Source organism: Homarus americanus, unplaced genomic scaffold, assembly GCF_018991925.1.
Source record: "Homarus americanus isolate GMGI-L3 unplaced genomic scaffold, GMGI_Hamer_2.0 scaffold19318, whole genome shotgun sequence".
Lineage (NCBI taxonomy): Eukaryota > Metazoa > Arthropoda > Malacostraca > Decapoda > Nephropidae > Homarus > Homarus americanus.
In genome coordinates, this window is record NW_024732238.1 from 4,428,640 (window position 1) to 4,448,923 (window position 20,284).

Below are 20,284 nucleotides of genomic sequence, written 5' to 3' on the forward strand. Positions count from 1 at the left end.
GCACTATTGAGTGAAGACTGAACTTGACCTAAAAGTAGCTCATGAAGGTATGCACATAAGCAAACTAAACATGTCTCAGCCAAAGAAATAGAGAGATACTGTATGGATAGCAAAATGGACTTACTGTATAGCCAATGCTATTAAATACCGTCAATATTTTGTGGTTTGGCCTCAGAGAACAATGCAATCTCGTAGCATGAACACTGACTACATATGTTGATGGACCGCAAAAGAATATAATTAAACAAAATTATGTGACCAATGATTTAATGATGCGTATGGTTCACAGTATGATGCTGGAAATCACAGACAGGGCAAAGTACTTTTGCTTGTAAATGCAGTTTCAACTATTTTAATAAAACTATATTTAATCTCAAAGAAAAACAATATACAGGTACTTCAAACAAATTAACCATTTAACAAGTAGCTTAAGTCTTTCTGCTTAATCCAGGATGGCTAAAATAAAAACAGGTGCACACATTCATTCAATCATTCTTACTGCTGCCATAACCGTGTTCCGCTATGGTACTCCCCTTTCACATCGAGGGCTCAAATATTATTTGGCATATTTCTACACCTTACACCAAGAAGTATTGTATCTCCTCAAAATTCACTTAATGCCAGTCACCACCTAACACTGCTGCCCCCAAACTGTACAACCACCCTTTAAGTGGCCCATCAAGGTAGTGTTACCAGCGAGCACCAGCCGACCCACATCCCACACCATCATTCTCCAAACTCATGTTCATGTTTAATACAGTAAAATTTTTAATTCTATGTCATAAGCAGGACTGGACAAATTAAGTTACATACAGTACCAATTTTAATTCCATGTCTTAAGCAGGACTGGACAAATTAAATTACAAAGTTATTAAAAAAATTGTAATTTTGTAAGTTATATTTTTGAAACACATTATCCATGACAAAATACATTACATTACATTTCCTATTTTCATTCATCAATAATTTCTGAAGAAAAACCTTCTTGAAAGCTGAAATTATAGTAATGTGAAAGAACCTAGAAAATATCTAAAGAACTAGAAAAAGTTTTACCATGAGAAGCAATAATGATGTCTTGCTTTCTAGTTGAGACACCCATCATATACTGTATAAATTTTGTGTAGAAGGCTATGCAGGTATAGATCTGAATTATTATATGTTCTAGACCTATCAGTATAAGAGGTTTAATCAGCAGTCACTTCTTGCTTCTGCTTCTTCTTCTTCTTCTTTTTCTTTGCAACTCCTGCTTCTGGCACCACCTCCATTGGTTGCTCTTCTGCTCCGCCATTCACCTCAGCCTGCACCTCTTGCACTAATTCTTCCTCACCATTTACCCCCATTTCAATATTTTGTGCCTTCTTTTTCTTCTTCTTCTTTTTCTTCTCTACAGAACCATTTTCTGCAGGCTAAAATGTAAGTCATTAATATTTTATACTATAGAATGATGCACAGGACAGTAAAAACACACCGATGCAAATGATACCTGAGCAGAACTTCCACTGCACCTTAGTAAACACATAGACATTAAAGAAAGATGTAAATACACATTAATACATTTCAACTAAATATTCAGTCTAGGGGATGTACTCATGTTTTGTTTTTTTTTAATTTGCTCAGTCTTTATCTGCTATATTGCAATGGCTAGAATTCATTTGCTGTAGTTCATTCTTACCACTCCAACTGGAGTTAAAAAATATAAAAACCTATATACCTAATTTCATCTATTTCAAGCCCTCACACTATTCTTAAATTACTGACAGGAAAAGGCACATTACTGAAATGACAGAAGAGATGTGGGAGGCATTGAAAAATTATGGATATAGGGAATTGCCAGAAAGTGTGAAACAAGGTCTACTTCAAGGCTGTGTAACTAACATTTTCATGAACGTGTTGGTAAGAGGAAAAAACAAGAGCAATGGAGAGGGGAACAAGTTTGATGAAGAAGAATACAGGTTGGTATTGGGTAACAAGTCAATTACTGTTTGTAGATGACATAGGCCTGGTGGGTAATTCAGAAGGAAAATTACATATGTAAGTGAATAAATCAAGATGTGATGTTTTAGATAAAAAATAATAGTGAATGTCAATATAAAAGATGACAAAGTACAGTATGCTCCTCCATATTTATGGCAGGGATATAAGTGGTACAATGTGTTTGACAGTTGTTATTTGACACATGACATGCACACTCCTTGTTGACATCTCTAGGATACAGTTAAATCCACAGTACTATGAAATCATACTTGCACCCTTACACACTGTACTGTGTATTCTAATAAATTAAATGTACAGCAAAAAAAATTTGAAGAATCAATAATATTTAGTAGCAGCTACAACTAACCTCTTGTGGTTCAGCAGCAACAACCTCTTCTGGTTCGGCAGCAACGTCTTCTGTTGCTTCCACAACTACAGGCTGTTTGGTCTTCTTCTTCTTTTTCTTTGGGATTTCTTCTGTATCTCCTTCATTGTCAACAGCTTCACCTAATTTATGATACAAAAGATTGGATCAAATGGGTTTGTGATTCTGAGAAGATAATGCTTCAACTGCCCTCATAGTGGACTTCAGGCAGCTTGGGAAAGTTGATTTTCATTGAGAGGAAAAACTAGTTTAATTTTAAGACATAACACAAGATTTTGAGAGAACAACTCAAAAAAGAAATTTACTTACCATTTACGTCCTCATGCTTACGTTTCTTTGTCTTCTTTTCTTTATCCAACAAATTATTGTGTTCAACAAGTGCTTCACTCATAACTTCGGCATTCTTTCGAGGTATGTTTCCTGTCTCATAAAACTTTAGTCTGTCTTCAACTTGGTCACGTAGTTTTTCACCAAACACTGTAGTCAAATTTTCTGTTGAAACAAATGGAAAAATGTTCAGGGGGATCAACCTTAGGTTCCTCCACTCATGCAACTGGGTTATACTGTACTCCAAACTCCCATAAAACCCCCCAAAAAAATAAAAATAAAAATCTATAAATAGGAGCAACATTGATGAAGAAGCTACCTGAGGGCAAGAGCTGAGAGTTTAGGCTACTGTGCATGCACCCTGTGATGCAAGTATCCCTTGGGAGGTATACACTACACTACATCAGTAAAGAATCTTTTGAGTTTTCAGATATATTGATTGAAGGAACCCTGAAATATATTCAGTCCCTTTCTTGTTATCTATTTGATAATCTTTCTCTACTCCCCACTACAAAAAGGGATGTAGAAATATGAACCATAACTTGCATGCAACATGTACAATTGTACATAGATTTGTTTCCATTACTTAATGTATCTTTACCTATCAATTCCAAATCTTGATCACCAAGATGATACTCAACTGAAAACAACTTCCATATTCCAAATCATCTGGTCTATTACGCAACAAATATATTTCACTTTATCATAAATAGAGCTCATCTCACCTGTAAAACAATCAATTCTTGATGCAATGGAGCACTTGTTGGCCAAGTAACGAGAGATTCTTCCCTTGTTAGCTGTCCCAGCACGTGAAATAAATGAGGAATGGAAGATGAGGCCATATTTTGGAGTATTGCTCTTGGTCTTAATGGCACGAAACAGGGCCTTCTCAGCTCCCAGGATCTGTACAGTTGAAGCAGGATATTTAGCTAGGTTGGTCAATGATCCAGCATGGGAGATAAGGCGAGCACCTACCACTTCTCCTATAAGTGTTGCCAAATTAGGTGCTGCAGACGCCATTTTGCCCTTCATGTATGTTGCCAGTTGTTTGCGATATTCTGATAATCCAATCACTCGTTTTGCAAACCGTTCAATATTCATCAAGTCAATAGGGGAAATGTCCATACCTGAAAAAGAATTCATTATTACTTGCTTCCAACTCCTAATTATATGCAACTTAAAAAAAAAAAAAAAGAGTGGGAATAATTCAAACATATTTTTGTTTTAGTCTTACAAGCCTTGTCTTGCTGTATTGCAGGCTTCCTGCAAACAAGAGTAAAAACAGAATCTCCTTTCCGGTACTCATGGCTGTGCTCTCTCTATCATTAATGCCTTCAACCGGTTCGTGGATGTCCATTGTCCTCCTCCTAGTACTTCTTTCAATCCATCTTTCTATCTCCTTAATTGTCCACCCCCTTCCACCTTGTAAATCAAACGGCACACCAAAATCCTTCCCTTTAATCTGGAATATTGGATTTTAACGTTGAAAAAAGTAAATGGCTCAGTAACGTGTAAGGGAATGTACAAACTTCAACACCGAATAAAAAATAAAAGTAAATAGCCTATTACAGTGACAAACAGAAATCATATTCACTCTCAGATGGGAAGCACAGCCAGAAGGATTATATTAAAACAATGTTTACATTTGCTTGTTTCTGGTCTCTAGTTTTAACCAGAAGTTTAGTTGTTGAGTCTGGTTAATTAATCAGATATAATATTTCTGTAAGAATCACTTAACAGCTGACCTTATTTATCAAACAAGAATTCTAAAATATAAGTAAGAAATAGCTTACTCAGACAATTATGATGTTTCATGCTCACAAAGCATCAGATGATAGAAGTAACACATATGACTAGGTAAGCTATGTAAGATGGAAAATGTAGCAAGGAATGTTTCCCTGTACTGTAAGTTAGTTCCATGGACAGAGTCTATGTAATTTTCGTATATATTAGCCCAGTTAAGAATACATTACCCATTGTTGGGGGCTTGAACCAGGTGTATCAGGATGGTGTGTGGGAAGTACAAAAGATGATGATGAAGAACAATAGAACAAAAGCAAAAGACTAGGAAGGAAATCCATGATAAATTATTACTTACCCATCGTCATTCTAGCAGCATCTAATATGGCCTGAGCTTTGGCAGAGTCCATTAAAATCTCCTCTAATTTTTCCAGAGACTCTTCATTAAGACTTTTGCGGTCCTTGATGTAGTTGGCACACAATGAATACTGATAATTGTCAGTAATTATCCTGGCGAGCTCTGGAAAGTGGTAGGAGTACCATTCTCTGCAAAAAGGATATACAGTAGAACGTCGAATTAAAGTGGTTCAATTTAAGATTATCGATTTAAAGCGACACCCACAATTAAGGACAATGTTTTAATTTAAAGCGAATCTTTCCTATTTTGCGCGAGTCAATCTGACACAACATATTTAATATTTTGTGCCTAATGTTTCTCTGGGCACGCTACACTGTCCTCAGGGCAAAGCTGTACTGTACATGTACAGAACTCAAAATAATGTACTAAATGATTACTAAAATTTTTGTCTAGTGCAAACTATAGCATGTTTATATTCAAATTAATCACTACCGTATCTTATAAGAACTCCAGCAATGTAAATTATATTCTCTCTGGTCACTTGTGACATTTTATAAGCGAAAAACATACTGAAACTAAAGGACATAAATAAACAAATAAATACTTCACCAAACCTTTGGCGCCAACTGTCAAACATGGATACTTCCCTCACCTTCCTCCCTTCCCCCCATCTTCCCAGCCAGGGTTTGGTATTTTAGGCTAAAAGTTTTTATCTTATATAATGTCACAGACTAAAGTTAGGAGAATATAATTTGTATTGCTGGAATCCTTGCAAGACAGCAAATATTTTGAATATAAACGTCACATATTTTGCACAACAGATAAAAAAAATTTGCTCTCTGTAATAAAATTCTTAAATTAGAACTAAAATTTGTACATCTAATACGAGCTATAGCATGTTTATATTCAAATTAATCACTATCTTATAATAATTCCAGCATGTTAATTATATTCTCCCATGTTAGTTCAGTGACATTTTATAAGAGAAAAAACTTAGTCATTCTAAAGAACAGATAAATAAATAAGCACTAGACCTTGGCATCAACTGTCAAACACATCACTTCCCTCCCTTCCCCCCCATCTTCCCAGCCAGTAAACAGACCATTTCCCATCCCTTAATTTTAGCTGTGTTGATTTATGAGTGTTTGTTTTAACATAATATACTACAAAAAACAATGTTTTGTTCATTCTAGATGGGCTGAGGTGCACCTGGGTAGACTCTCAGTCTTTTTAATATTTTGTGTTTCTTTTAAGTACCAAACTAAATTATTCCATTGAAACAACACTTCGATTTAGTGCGAATTTGGTATAAAGCGACCTCTCTTGGAACCTATCTCGTGTTATATCGACGCTCTACTGTACATGATTACAGAGCATGAAACACTTTAGCTATATTGATTTCCTAATTCAACTTACCCTTTTTCAATACTGCTCAACTCGATATTTATGCTACTTTAGGGCATGAGTAGCGAAGGAATAACTTTTTGGTGAATGCAAAAACAATATAACAAACCATGACTTTTCATTAAAATCTTATCTAATGATATATAAAAGGGCAATAAAATAAGGAAATTTAGATGAGATACTGTAGTTATAAAAATCATGTTTGTACAAGGATGAAATAATGAATTTTAAAAAGAAGTACTCCTGTATCACAAAACTCTAATCACTGATACTAGTAATACAATAATACATACTTGATACGCATAGCAAATGTGTTGATATCCTTGTCAAGTTGATCAACTAAAGCAATGCTTTGAATAATCATGTTGTCTTCTCTGTTGACATTGAACTTAACTTTTCCTCTTGAGTATGAGTGGCCTAAACCAAGCTCAGTTTGTTTCATAGATGCTGGAGTCAGGCCTTTTACAAAGTGGGTTAAGTGTGTCCTGATACCACGAATAATCTGGTGAAATGAAACATTGAAACATTTCATACCAATTAGAGAAAAAATCAAGAATTTAATGCAGCATTATTAAAAAAAAATTTAAGACATTAAAGGTGGCTCATTTCTATATACAGAACATTATTAAAGCAGATGACCATAGAATTAAAGTCAGCTATAAAAAAATTCACTTATTTGTAGAGGTACTGATCTAAAGACTTTTGAACAGGCGAGGCTCTAAAGCGTGTTTGAGGAAAGTGATTATCGAGGTTAAGGGTATCTATTATAGTTACAGAGGAAATTTTGAGTAATATATCACAAATGTAGTGAACAAAATATATACTGTGTGTTCTACTGTGCCTGCAAGGGATAAGATGGGAATAAGCACACACACAAATTAAGAAACAGTCAAAATATCACACCATAAATTACACATCAGTTAGGTATAAAAAGTAATGAAATAATATGCTTACTTCAGGAACAACTCCTGTGTGTGTAAATGGGATCTTCAAGGCTTCATTGATAGCAGCGCCTAACTTAGGATCAGTCACACCTAACTGGACCCGCTTCTTCTTCTTAGGTTTTGGGACGGTGGTCTCCAAAAAGGCAGAGAGTTCCTCTGTTAGCACACCTGAAATAATAGAATTTATTTATAATTATTACATAATAAACCCTCTGGTACTCATGGCCATAGTTGGAAATCTCAACCCCCCGTCCTTTACAATCTCGCGACCCAAGTTGAGTCAGTAACAGGAACAGCTTTTCAATTTAATAATCCAGACCCAAATTGCACCCTTAGAGATGCATTTGCCAGTCCACAAGGCTAGTGGGAAGCATTTCTGCTTATGGGAGGGGTGCTCTCAGTGTGAGATAAGGCTGAGTGGGAGGGCTGGGCCAGCATGGGAGCTCTTAGTGATACACTCTGCATTGTAAGACCATTAGAGGTTTAAACAAGAAGGATTTTTTTTAAGTATATCCCATACACCTGGTAGCCTTTTACGGACAGTGTGGATACAGGACTACTGTAGATTTTTTTTTTTTTTTTACTACATAAGGAGGCAATGTGGCCAGTTTTGGGCTTGACTGCTTACTCTTACCCAACTGTGAAGTTAGGTACTCATTCACAGCTGTGCAGAATTGGGGGCGAGGGTGTGAGGTACAAACCCCAAGGACAGGAGGCAAAGGCTGTATCCACTTGACTGATGTGTCCCATTCCTGTTTTCTAAAATGCTTAAAAGTAGTTGAGAATTATTACAACTCCACTTTGGTGTTTATATATATATATATATATATATATATATATATATATATATATATATATATATATATATATATATATATATATATATATATATATATATATATATATATATATATATATCACTGTAGGTATATGTATATGATATATATATATATATATATATATATATATATATATATATATATATATATATATATATATATATATATATATATATATATATATATATATATATTGCACATTCTTTCGTCTTTTCTTGGCTCAATACAGTAAAGAGATACATACTAAACCATGGTCCACCCTCATCAAATAGTGCATCAACTTGTAATTATACACATTAAAACCTTCATAGCCTAAGAAAACTAAAAATGGTAGATACATCATCATTCAAAGAAGCCATGATAATAGCCTTTGAGTTACATAAACCCCTCACCTAAACTTATCTGAAGATTAAGTGCATGGCTGGAGAGACTCAAGGATAGGTAACAATCATCACCTTCTTATATAACAGTCATATAACCATATATTATTAGAAGTAGCACAAAAGAATTGACATTATATATATTAGACAGCAGACGTACATTTAAATTCCCTTAAAAGATACAAAAGTGGCAGTGTAAAAAAAAAGATCCCTTTAATCCTTACAACTAGGGGGGTATTCCCAGGGAAAAAAAAGGAAGAATAAAATCATAATTTAATGATATAATTTAAGTCTAATTTTGTATATATAGTTTAAACTATTACAGCAGAAATGCTAATAGACAAAGAACTTGTTTCACAATACCATGAACAAAAAATTATATGTACAGTACTGTATAATTAGGTTAAAACATTAAATTTTTCTGCAAAACCAAACTCAACTACAGTACTATGCTGTACAATATTTCATCAAAGTATCCAAGCGTACCTTCAGTTATGGCATTGATATTTCCAAGGGCAGATGCAGCAGAGGTGAAGGCTTTAAAGCCTATTAAATTCACCACCTGCATAAACTTGCTAGGTTCAGTAACTGCTTCCTCTACTTCAGGCAAAAATGTGCCCACTTCTTCAAATTCTTTCACTCTGAACAGGCCATAGCCCGAGGCGTGCTCGAGCAGCACACATAATGTTGTCTGAAAGAAATGAGAATATAAATTATTAGAACTCCGTATTATTTTGTACAGTTAGTTCCTGACTTACGACGGGGTTAGGGACCGACAACCAGGTCGTAAGTCAAAAATGCTTAAATAATACATAGAAAATCTAAAATGGGTGTCTCTTTCTTCTCAGCACCACGAGAACTCACACTTTTACGCTGGCCAGCCATTTTAAAGGGAATTACAAACAAAAATTTTGTCAGTAAGCAGCGCGATCACTAACGTTGGGACTCGAAAATACATAATTTGAAAATAAATTTGTACGACTGCGGCGGTCGTATGTTCGGATGGTTGTAAGTCGAGGTGTACCTGTATACAGGGTATACCGCACTCTACAGACAAAACTGAATAAATTTTCATCTTTATTTTAAAACAATTATTCACCAGCTAATTGTATGGACGTGTCTTACTCAAGGTTATGTTTCTCAAGAATCATTCAATCCTTAGCCATTGTGGGAGACAAGATTTGTCCCGTGTCCCAGCCAAAATTATTTTCCTCAATTTGAGATTCTCAATCTTCAGTGAAATTACCAGCAATAAATTAAGAAATTAGTACTGTACTGCAATACAAGTGATTCTAACCTATCAGATTGTGTTTTGATTCTTGTAGAAAAGCACTACCATCAGAAGGAGCTGTTTGATTCCGTTAATTATTTCCACAGATGTTCTTATCATTATAGTAAGTATTTTAAGAGGCAACATTTACTAGAACCCAATAGCAACCTGGCCTAACCAACCAAAGAAACCTACCTAACCTTACCTAACTTCCTAGCCCACCCCCCCCCCCCATATTGAACAGAAAGTAAACTACTGTACTTATTTTGGTATCTGGTACCAATGAAAGCAACTTTGTTGAAGCGTCATGGTGAAATTTAACATATTTTGTGAATGTGAAGAGTACGTTCAGACTGAGTGGATGGTTGTAAACTAACAGAGCAGACGACTACATACGCTGATTCGGCAATTTTTTTGGAGGAGTATTTACAGTAAATAATTAATTTCAAGTACAAAAGCACTTTGAGCAATCATTTTTGTGTCATGATCAGTTTTCACCGTGTTTTAGCTAGCATTTCCCCTCATCCTTCATGCCCTACCCACTACAGGTGATTTATGATCATTGATAGACTAAAAATACTCGCAAACTAAAAAAGTTGTCACCTTTTAAAATACTTACCATATTAAGAACAAGCTGGAAAAATGAACGAAATCTCACTCCTTCTGGAGGTAATAGTTTCCTAATTAATTACCCTTTTCAGTATGAAGTGTATTAAGAACATTTTGGTCAATTTTCACATTTATTTTTTTTATTAATAAGCACGGATCCTTCTGCAATTCTATTTTTTCCATGACGTTCGTAGAGCACACTCCTAATTGATTAAAACAGACCAAGATACTTATTTACATAATAATCCAGCCTTATTTCTTAAATCATGCCAATACCAAGCCTTAACCACAAAAGAGATAATACAAGTTAAAAGTATCTCCAAATAAAGGCACTACAGCCCACGTGCTAATGTTAACAAGCGGGTCACCATCCACTAAACTAACCCCGACAGTTTTGTTCTGCGTTGATGACTAAAGTTAACACTACAACAACTCTGTACAGTGACACAACACTCTACTTCACGCCACACAACTCATTCATATCATAACCTCACCATTTTAGCGTCACGAGGTCTTTTTTACAATTCCTAGACAACTATTCCCCATGTGGCACAGTGGCAGTCCTCTCCAGCTCTCCTTCATAAACACATTTACCATACTTAAAACTCGTCTGTGATTGGCTGATCAAAGGATATTTTGCTCCGCTAGCCAATCACAACGTGTTTAACAAACTGTCTACAGTATATGAACGTGAGCGTCAACATGCGCAATAACACTTGTTTTAGTTTACTTATTCATTAATATACTCCTTCTTGGTTCATTAAAAAGTGTTACTTTGCTAAATATGTGAAATGATAACTTGACACTATAAACGAGTGTGTGATATAAGTGAATTGTGTGATAATTCAATACTGTATTACAAGTATTAATTTTATCGTAAATTTAAAGGTCTCATGAAGATTAGGAACCCCAGCTTATTTTACCTGATGATTAAACACCCTACCTCAATAGGAATATTTCCACCGGTTCTAATAGACTTTACCAGTCCTACCTGCTCAGCTTCACTAACCTAACCAATAGCTAAATCTTTGTAAAACTGCATAAATTAATAAATAGCTCTATCCTTTGGCATTTCCTTTTAAAGATGGGGTGCACTCCTTTTTTGAACCATTGGCCAGTAGACACGTATAGTAGTTAGATGGAGCCACAACTTACGACCAAGTTACCTCTCACACCTTTGCAGGCCTAGTGCACTGAACTCTCTAGCTTATCAGAGGTGTGCCCAAGAATTACCCTCAATCCTGTAAATTTTCAGTTACAGGTATTTCCCAACTTACAAAGCTTCAGTTTCTGAAAATTTGAAATTAAAAAAAAAACTGTACTATGCTTTCACTTAAAAACGAAAGCCCCAAGCTATAAATAAAATTCTCAAATTTTGTACTTTCTTCTATGTACTGTAATAAGGAAAATAACAGGTTTTTATACTACCAATATGCATACTTGGCATTTCATTATTCTCCTACAACTTCCAAATGACAGACCTCAAACTCACATAAAACAAGTACAGTACCGAGTACTGTACAGTATAATGATCTCCACTCCACCACACAATCACTCATCCAGTTGCCGGACTCCAATTTCTTCTCATTTACTCGCATATAATATTGGAAAACTTAATAAAAGAAAATCATTCTGTATTCTTAAATTTATATATGCAAATTAAGTACAATTGAAGGTGTATAGTTGTTGCAAAAGTATGTGTTTATTTTTGGTTTATACAGTACTGTTTTCATTGTGTATACCCAAAAACATCATTAAACACATGTTTTATAGTACAGTACTGTACTTTAATACATATTTGGGATTTCTTGTATATTTGTAGTCTATGGGTAAATGTGCTTTGATTTACAAAAAATCAACTTACAAAATGTTTTCAGGAATGAAACCCTATTGCAAATCAAGTACAGTACAGTATACACTGGCTACAACTATAGTATCCTCAAACACCTGAAAAATTGTCAATGCAGGAAGTCCTCATTATTCGAGGCTAATACGGACTGGAAAATCACCACTTATACTCGGATACTCAGGAATCTGAAGAGCACTTAAGATGTCCATCACATGCTCACCTCTTTTCTTTCGACTGATAACCTCCTATTTCACGTCCAGTCTATAGCTGTTATGATTCCTTTTAGGGACAGCACCTAGTTTAGCAATGATTTTTTAAGAATGCACATGGAAAACAATACCTGTAGAGAACTGCAGGAGGCTAGTCACTGTTTATGGTGGGTGAACATGAGTACTGTACATGGGAATGAGCGTGGTGGAGGCTGGGGGATGTGCATCGGTATGACGGGAGATGTGAATCATTCTCTGTTGAGACTTCCAAGCTCCATGGATATTATTCCTCGTTATTGCAGGGACATTTTATGTATAGTTCAGCAATAATTTGGGCTTGTAAATGCAAAACCATGGATATCGATGACTTGGATAGTGAGGACCCCCTGTATATAACCCATACTTTGAAAAAAATGACCTTTCTTCCTCTTTCAAACCACAAATGGCTCATCTTTACCATTATCACCTCTATAAGAACATTGCAACTGTCATGAATTACTGGCTTTGGTTATCAGTACAAAAAATCTTGTACTTAATTACTGTACACTATAACATATAAAATATTAATGTAAGAACCACATACTGTACAATGTACAAGAAAATAATACATCACACCAGAACGGTATTTTGAATCCTTTAAACAATATTGAAGCCACAATTCAGTGAACTCTAATGATGTTTGTATACTGTACAGTAAACCCCTTTGAACAAGCTAATATATACAATATAACTAAGTCCCAATCACGAAACAAAGATGCAAGGGGTGAGTTTTGTTCTTGTACTTAAGAAAGACTTGGCATAGTGCATTCTAATATTGTACATACATGTAAAACAGCAAGCAAATTACAGTACTTGACAAATGGAGAGCTATTGGAATCACCTCTTTGGTTTGAAGTACTAATGTATATTAACCCTTTGGCTGCAGGAGGTTACCCTAAACTGAATAAAATTGTCTGGCGGTAGCCAGAATAAAATGGCAAGTGCGGGAAACGCAGTGAAAGGATTAATCGAGATAGGTTTTAAATAAAATGACTGCTACTACTATAATGTACAGTATCTTACATAGAAACCAGAATGGTTAAAATATTGTATGCTGTTGTACATTCTGCTGTAGACAGAAAATGATGGCATTTGCCACAAGGTAAAGATATGTGAATGATAAATTTTGTTCAATTTCAAGGAAAGAAAACATGAAAAAAAAAAAAAAAAAAATGGAATAAAGAAAGTGCAGTAAATAATTTGCAGGTCATCTTGTAATTTTAGTGAAATAAACAAATTTACTATACAGTATTGTCAAAAATAATTTATATTTTCTTTTAATAAAAAATGCAATATGCCTTAACTTATTAGATTAACAATTAACATGGACTTTTAAGCGTAATATTTCAATTATCACATTATCTCTTCAGTTTCACTTGCAAAGCACCAATCTAGACATGCAGTACATAATTTGTAAAGCATTTAGTAACTACTGTACTGAGCATTTCAGTTTTAATTAGGAAATTCAAGGTTTATAATTAGATGCTCATTTGGTTTCTTGAGAAAATATCTTGATTGGCTTATACTTCTTGTTAGGGTCAGGAACATAATATTTAAACCATGACTCCATGAATGAAGCTCGTCGAGACCAGGGTTTATAATGACCATTCCAGTGTAGTAACTTGGCCTTTTGAATAAACTGTTTTGAGTAGCTTGCCCCCGGTATTACACCTGAAAAAAAATATCAGTTTGGTTGAGTCCACTAGCAACAGTCATACAAAATTAAGTTTTAGTGTCACACAATTCTGAATATTTCATCACTTTCAAAACATATAAAATATTAAGGTACAGTACGGTATTGACCATTATTGGCAGAAATATCAAAACTGAACAAAGTTTAACCTTACCCCTTTTAGTGGTTAATTTCCAGTTCTTTACAAAGATAAGCTAAATAATTAAATTGTAAAAACACTAATAAAATGGAAAAGTAGGATAGATACTATGAATTAATAAATTAATAATTGAATCATAGTTTTATAATAATTAAAGGATTACAGTAATACTTTACCGAGGTCCCTAACATGCCAGAGGTGAGGGAGGGGCAACACACGCCGGTACATAACAATCAGCATTGCCGCTTCTGCCTCGTCTGCCTCTGGGTCCAGTCCATAGAGGGGATCACTATTGATAATGAACATGTTATTAACTCTTCTGTAAGCATGCTTCTCACTGGACACCTCATTTTAAAAGTAATGTATCTACCTACTTACTGTACCCATCTATTTATAATGAACAATACAATACAGAACTAAGTAAATTATTCATATCCATTCAAAACAAAATTATGTATACTGTACCTTGATACATAAAAATATCAAATCATATACAGTCATTCCCCAATATTCAGAAGGGTTAGCTTCCATAAAATCTTGCCTTAAATAAAAATTCTGTATATAGACTCCCATTAATATAAGTGGAGATAGGTTCCTATGCGACAAAATCTTGACTCTACAATGTAACAAATACACATTACACAACAAACTTTGTTATGTTACGGCATGCACAAACAACGCAACAGCAACAACACACATCTCTAAATTAGCTGATTGGCTGACAAATTGGTAGAAATGTGTGGTTCTGTCTCGGATGTTTTAAGGCAGGAAAGTGCTACTTTTTTCTTTCTTCTAAAATATATTAATTTTGTATTTATTTTTACTAAAGTTTCTGTTACTGTATAGTAATGAGTTTTGCTTTGTTTTAATTGAATTTTAGTCATAGATTACATAGATTAACCATTTCCATTACAGTGAATTCCCGTAAAACAAATTTCCAAAAATTGGGGAAGACCGTATTATATAGAAAATGTAATGACTTAATCAATCAGAGTATTGTCCTCATATCTGAAGGTTGGCAACCACAGTCCTCCACATCACATATCTTCAAAGTCTGGGAAGGCCTAAGACCCAGCTTATGACATAATTCAATTAAACTGCAGTGTGTTACAGTATTTCACAAACTTGGAGTAAGGCCATCATATACACGTATCCCTCGCACTACAAACATTCGAAATACGAAAATTAGCTAATACAAATTTCCTCAGTTAACCCCTCTTTCTTGTTTAACAAAAGCTATTTTTCATTAGTTAGGTAATTTTTTTTCCTCATTGGGAACCAAACCCTATTTTTCCCCATTTGTTCTTTTATTTGTGATACAAAATTTCACCAAAATGAATGGTTTTCCAGGACCCTCACCCATTCATTAGGCAAGGGATACCTGTACTGTATATATTAATATAAATTGAGTCTTTAAAATCTAAAAAAGACGTGTTCAATAATGTAACATCCATCAGATCAGCCAAATCAAATCCCATATAACGATTAAACTATCATTTTATATAATTACAGTGCAGTACAGTACAGTACAGTATGTATTTGTTTTTAAAAGAACAAAAACTCACTGTTTACTACTGTTCACCCAGTCCACTAAGAGAAGTGAAACATTTGAACTCTTCCAAACAGTCATGTCTGCCACAAAAACATCTGTGTTGAAGGTACAGGATTTAGGTTTGATCTTGACTCCTCTCAGCTTGGGATGCTTCAGGTTGATGTGTGCTGAGTAACGAGGCTTTGCCAAACCGAACCATTTAGAGCCTGATGAACAGTCCTCTGAGAAGGCACCCAAATAAGATTTTTTCATAGGCAAATCCATCAGTTCAATTATATCACCTGAAAGGAATAAGTGGTAAAAGTTAGTGCTAATGAGTAAGAATACAGCACATTGTTTTAACTAAATGTTGAAGTGGAAGACTAAAAAAAACACCTCAAGAAATTGGGATCAAGAGATTCAAGTCTTATTTACTGTAAATCATACAATGAATGGGACAATCTACAGTGACTGGGTGGTGAATGCAAATGTGCTGCAGAGATTAACTCATCTCAGACAAATCATTTTTTCTGTCACCAGATACCGTTCTTGGAACACTTTGAACCAACACAAACTTCAGTTGAACTGTTCAATTTGGTTGATCAACAGTTTCCAATGAAAATCCTAGAGATTAAGGAAAACATCAATAGGCCAAGATATCAATTAGTCAGCAATAATAAATATTTAGATATGCTATAAGACATTGCTTCAATATGCCTGAAGACAGCTGTGCTTCCGGAGCTGTGCCCATAGTACATAGTATCTGCTGCATTTTCTGGGCTGGTGCCCTGGGTCTGTGATGGTGAGTGGAGGGGTGTGAGGGACATCCCATTCTGGTTTTACCCAACAGTTGCCATCAGGTAAGCGCATGGAAAATGACCATAAAACAAAAAATTATATACTGTACTGTACAAAGTCTCAAACATACCGGTACTGTACTTACCTTGGACAATGACATCAGAGTCGAGGTAAATAAATCTGCCATCCAAATCTGGAAATATTGACTGAAGGTATATTTTGGCAAACTGAGGCTTTCCCTTTGGCATCAGACGCACGTGTGGCCGAATGGTGTAATTTACTTTCTTTAGTTTTGTTTGTAGTACCCATTTCCTTCAATGAAGAAAAGATATGATTGGCAATTAGAAAAAAGTTCCATTGAAATGTTAAGAGTTCAAGAATAACAATAAAGAAGTAGAGGAAAGAAAAAGTATACTACTGTAAAGACATGAGCCCCAAAATAAACAAATTCATGAAATTTAAATATATTAGTACAGTACACTGTATACAGTAGTACTGTACATACAGTAGTTGTAATTCTGAGAAAGTCATAACTTCTACAACTAATAAGGAATATATGCCATTCTGATTAAGCTTTACTAAGCTAAGCAAATTTTGAATATTAAGCACCAAAAGCAGAGTTAAGTTGAGGCATTTAAAAATCAATTTAAAAATTGTTAACAACTAGCTACTGTAACAAAAATACTTAAAATGGAACACAGGATAAATATAACATAGTTGACTACATATTTGTTTACACCTCAACCTGTCACAGATGAAAATTAAAATAATTATATTTCAAAACAGGGATCCTATTCCTGGGTTATTATTATTATTACAGGAACTTTTATAGTCAGCCATGACTGGAAAAGCTGCAAGTACAGTATGTACACATATTTGTAAACACCCAATACAGTACATGTACCGTAGATGAGACAACACAGTAATGAGAACAGAACACCAGTACATTTCTGCAAAAACTCATTGACATAAGTGAAATTTGACCTTCAAAGGAGAAACTTGAATCTAGAAACAAGAAAAACTTCTATGACATTCTAACATCTTCATAGACAGATGACAATGCCATATCATAATATTAAGTACAGTTGTACTTGTATTCAAAAGGTGTATAAAAACATTTTTATTTTTTTTGAATTTACCAACTAACCTGAAGTCTGGGATGACAATCTTTGGTAGAGTAACATAGAAATGTACAGATGACTTTGTGTTTGTGACGACACTGTTCATGGCAGCAGTAACACCCAATAGTGTCTCCTCATTTCCAGATATAACAATTTTCACAGTTTTACCTAAAATCAGAGGAAGATTATTTGAAGATAATTATCAGCTTTAATTACTAGTCAATTCATGATCCTTAGTTAAAAGAAGTTTACTTGGATGCTGAAACGATGAATCTGTGAGAGCACACATAGATGGTGCACATACTCTTATGTGTACAGTACACTTTTTACTTATTCTAAAAGAGCATATAAAGAGAGAACGACAAAGGGAGAGAAAATTAGTGCAAACTGATGTAAATATCCCATCACTAACCTGAGTTTTGCGTGTTATTAATACTAGCGCTTACTCCTGGGAATATTCTTTGCAATGAACTGGCTTTGGATTGACTTCCATTGTTCATTTTTGCTGCTTCTATGAGTTCCCCAAGCAGCACCTGCATTAAAATAATAGTGTGCATTTTAGCTGAAGTGATATACACACACAAGTGAGTACTGTACTGTATACAGTAATGTAATATATCAACATAAGTCCAAAAGTCTGAACCTGTGCAATTAAATATGTTGACTATTTTTCATACCTTGTATTTATAAATAAAGTATAAGTTTACTGTGTTGCTCCAGATGATCACTGAATATATTAAAGTTCTACAAGGACAAACAAGGCTTAGTGCCCATAATGCACTTACATGACTCTTTGCTGCCCTAGCCAAAGGTACATTATCTGCTTGACTGGCATGTGCAGACCTTCGCTGAGAATCAGTAATGCTGCCAGGCTGCCACTTTAGAGAAGACATGACATATGCAAGCAGTAGTGACCAGCCAACACTAGTCACCACCACACCTGAAAATTCATACCCAATAATTATTAATAAGCAATAATAACCTGATGCTAATCTGCTATTAATTTAAATTCTGTGTATGTAAGGGTATATACAAGCCTTGAAAATAAGACATTTTAATTACAAATTCTCAATCCAAAATGAAATACAGTGTAAGAACAAACCTCTTGGGGCTGGACTAACACGTGCTTAGACTGGTCTGGGATAAGAAATACTGTATCTAGGTACTTGGTAAGTTTTTTCTGGGGGGTGTGGGGAAAGGAGCAAAAAACAAAAAACAAAAATTAATTACACTAATATGTTATTTTGTACCTACCAGGCTAAGCTGTAAGATGTTGAAGGAAGCTTTAGGGAGTGTGCTGAAAAACCTTTGTGGAAATTTTTTCTGACACACCAAATTTTTTTCCAAATTCCCAGTTAATTCTACCCATTTAGTGTCGTTAGACAGGTTTAAAAATATTTTTCTGGTAAGTTAGGTAGGGTTAGGTCACGTTTTAATAGGTTCTGTGCATTCTCGTTTCCATTTACATGTATTTATTTAACAGAGTGAAAATTGCATTTCCACTAAGTTTCGCCAAATTCTTATCAACTCCTACTGCTGTTAGTCTATAAACCTACCTAACCAACAATCGGACAAATATCCACAGCCTAAATACTTGGGGATGTGAAAGCAATCGAGTGCAGTGCTAACCATGTTGGTACGGAAGGCGTAATATGCAGTGTGTTGCATCAATACTGTTCCTATGGGGCTGTAGCTATCAGGCCTTTGGGACCCACTTTCATATTACTTAAGACATGCAATTTAATTCAGACCATTATTCCCTGTACCTCACTTGATTCAGTATAGATTTACTCACAGACTTTAAGCTTCGTGTGTACCATGATTATTCTCGACGCCCAGGAATGTAAACTTATTTTGTGATTGTTTGAGCATGAGCGACCCTTGACGGCTGCCACATGAAGCTTGTCCGAATGTGTTCCTGCGGCGTTGTTCACCTACAAACTTACCACTAAAATGTGGATATAATAGTACGAAGTATTGGCTGTGAATATGTACTAGAAGTTTTATTTAATTTAGTCTTATGAAAATGTTTTTTATTGAATGAATAATGCAAAATTTTTATATATGTTATTTATAGTGTAAGGAAGGGTTTACGAACAAATGTTAGATGTAAACAACAGCTGTTAAAATAGTCTACGAGGCCAACTATATTTACCTTACCTCTTTTGCCTAATGATCACTCACTAGAGGTGGTCATGACGAGAGAAGGAGGCCAGTGACCTGTGTAACATCCCTCAATTGTTCTTGATAATTTTGTCAAAGGCTATTTAGAAGCCTACTGGAGGATTGGTAAAAACAGCCCGAGAAGTTTAAAGAGGGCCACTATGACGCCAACCCTCAGCTATGAAGTCTTCATATCTCAGGCTGTTTTTACCAATCCTCCAGTACTGCACTGGACTTCTAAATAGCCTTTGACAAAATTATCAAGAACAACTGAGGGATGTTACACAGGCCACTGGCCTCCTCTCATTGAAGACGGCGCTTGCATCGTTCAAAAAATTCTGACCGATGCATAGGTACCATATGCATCGGTCAAATAGTTGACCTGCATGGCCTACCAGCTTTTGACCGTAGCTGTCAATGGGGTCACGTTAATGCCCATAGGTCAATGATTTGACTGATGCATATGATATCGTTGCATCGGTCAAAGTTTTTGAGCGATGCAAGTGCATCGG

The 20,284-nt window shown here is 35.1% G+C and overlaps 2 protein-coding genes across 2 annotated transcripts; both read right to left on the reverse strand.

Annotated features, from left to right (window-relative positions):
• Positions 1 to 250: 250 nt before the first annotated feature.
• LOC121868341 (nucleolar protein 56-like) lies at positions 251 to 10,830 on the reverse strand. The gene is made up of 9 exons (XM_042368841.1): positions 10,725 to 10,830; positions 8,838 to 9,042; positions 7,143 to 7,300; positions 6,482 to 6,690; positions 4,785 to 4,972; positions 3,412 to 3,813; positions 2,669 to 2,851; positions 2,342 to 2,481; positions 251 to 1,406 (listed from the first exon to the last, which is right to left on the reverse strand). The coding sequence occupies exons 1-9, from the start codon at positions 10,725 to 10,727 to the stop codon at positions 1,185 to 1,187; spliced, it is 1,710 nt and encodes a 569-aa protein (XP_042224775.1). The 5' UTR covers positions 10,728 to 10,830; the 3' UTR covers positions 251 to 1,184.
• A 1,030-nt stretch (positions 10,831 to 11,860) lies between these two features.
• On the reverse strand, positions 11,861 to 19,543 carry LOC121868344 (glycosyltransferase 8 domain-containing protein 1-like). Its single transcript, XM_042368851.1, has 8 exons — positions 19,405 to 19,543; positions 18,395 to 18,549; positions 18,022 to 18,142; positions 17,636 to 17,777; positions 16,634 to 16,800; positions 15,725 to 15,992; positions 14,336 to 14,448; positions 11,861 to 13,998 (listed from the first exon to the last, which is right to left on the reverse strand). The coding sequence occupies exons 1-8, from the start codon at positions 19,427 to 19,429 to the stop codon at positions 13,814 to 13,816; spliced, it is 1,176 nt and encodes a 391-aa protein (XP_042224785.1). The 5' UTR covers positions 19,430 to 19,543; the 3' UTR covers positions 11,861 to 13,813.
• Between the last annotated feature and the right edge of the window lie 741 nt (positions 19,544 to 20,284).

Bases quoted from the DNA above. Each gene is read 5' to 3' on its own strand.
- LOC121868341 (XM_042368841.1), bottom strand. The intron at 2,852-3,411 runs GTGAGATGAGCT...TTGTTTCAACAG, and splicing joins AAGAATTGATTGTTTTACAG to AAAATTTGACTACAGTGTTT. The intron at 1,407-2,341 runs GTTAGTTGTAGC...CTTACATTTTAG, and splicing joins TTGCTGCTGAACCACAAGAG to CCTGCAGAAAATGGTTCTGT.
- LOC121868344 (XM_042368851.1), bottom strand. From the start codon at position 19,429: ATGGTACACACGAAGCTTAAAGTCT. The intron at 15,993-16,633 runs GTAAGTACAGTA...TATTCCTTTCAG, and splicing joins CTCTGATGTCATTGTCCAAG to GTGATATAATTGAACTGATG. The intron at 14,449-15,724 runs GTGAGTTTTTGT...CATTATCAATAG, and splicing joins TGGGTGAACAGTAGTAAACA to TGATCCCCTCTATGGACTGG.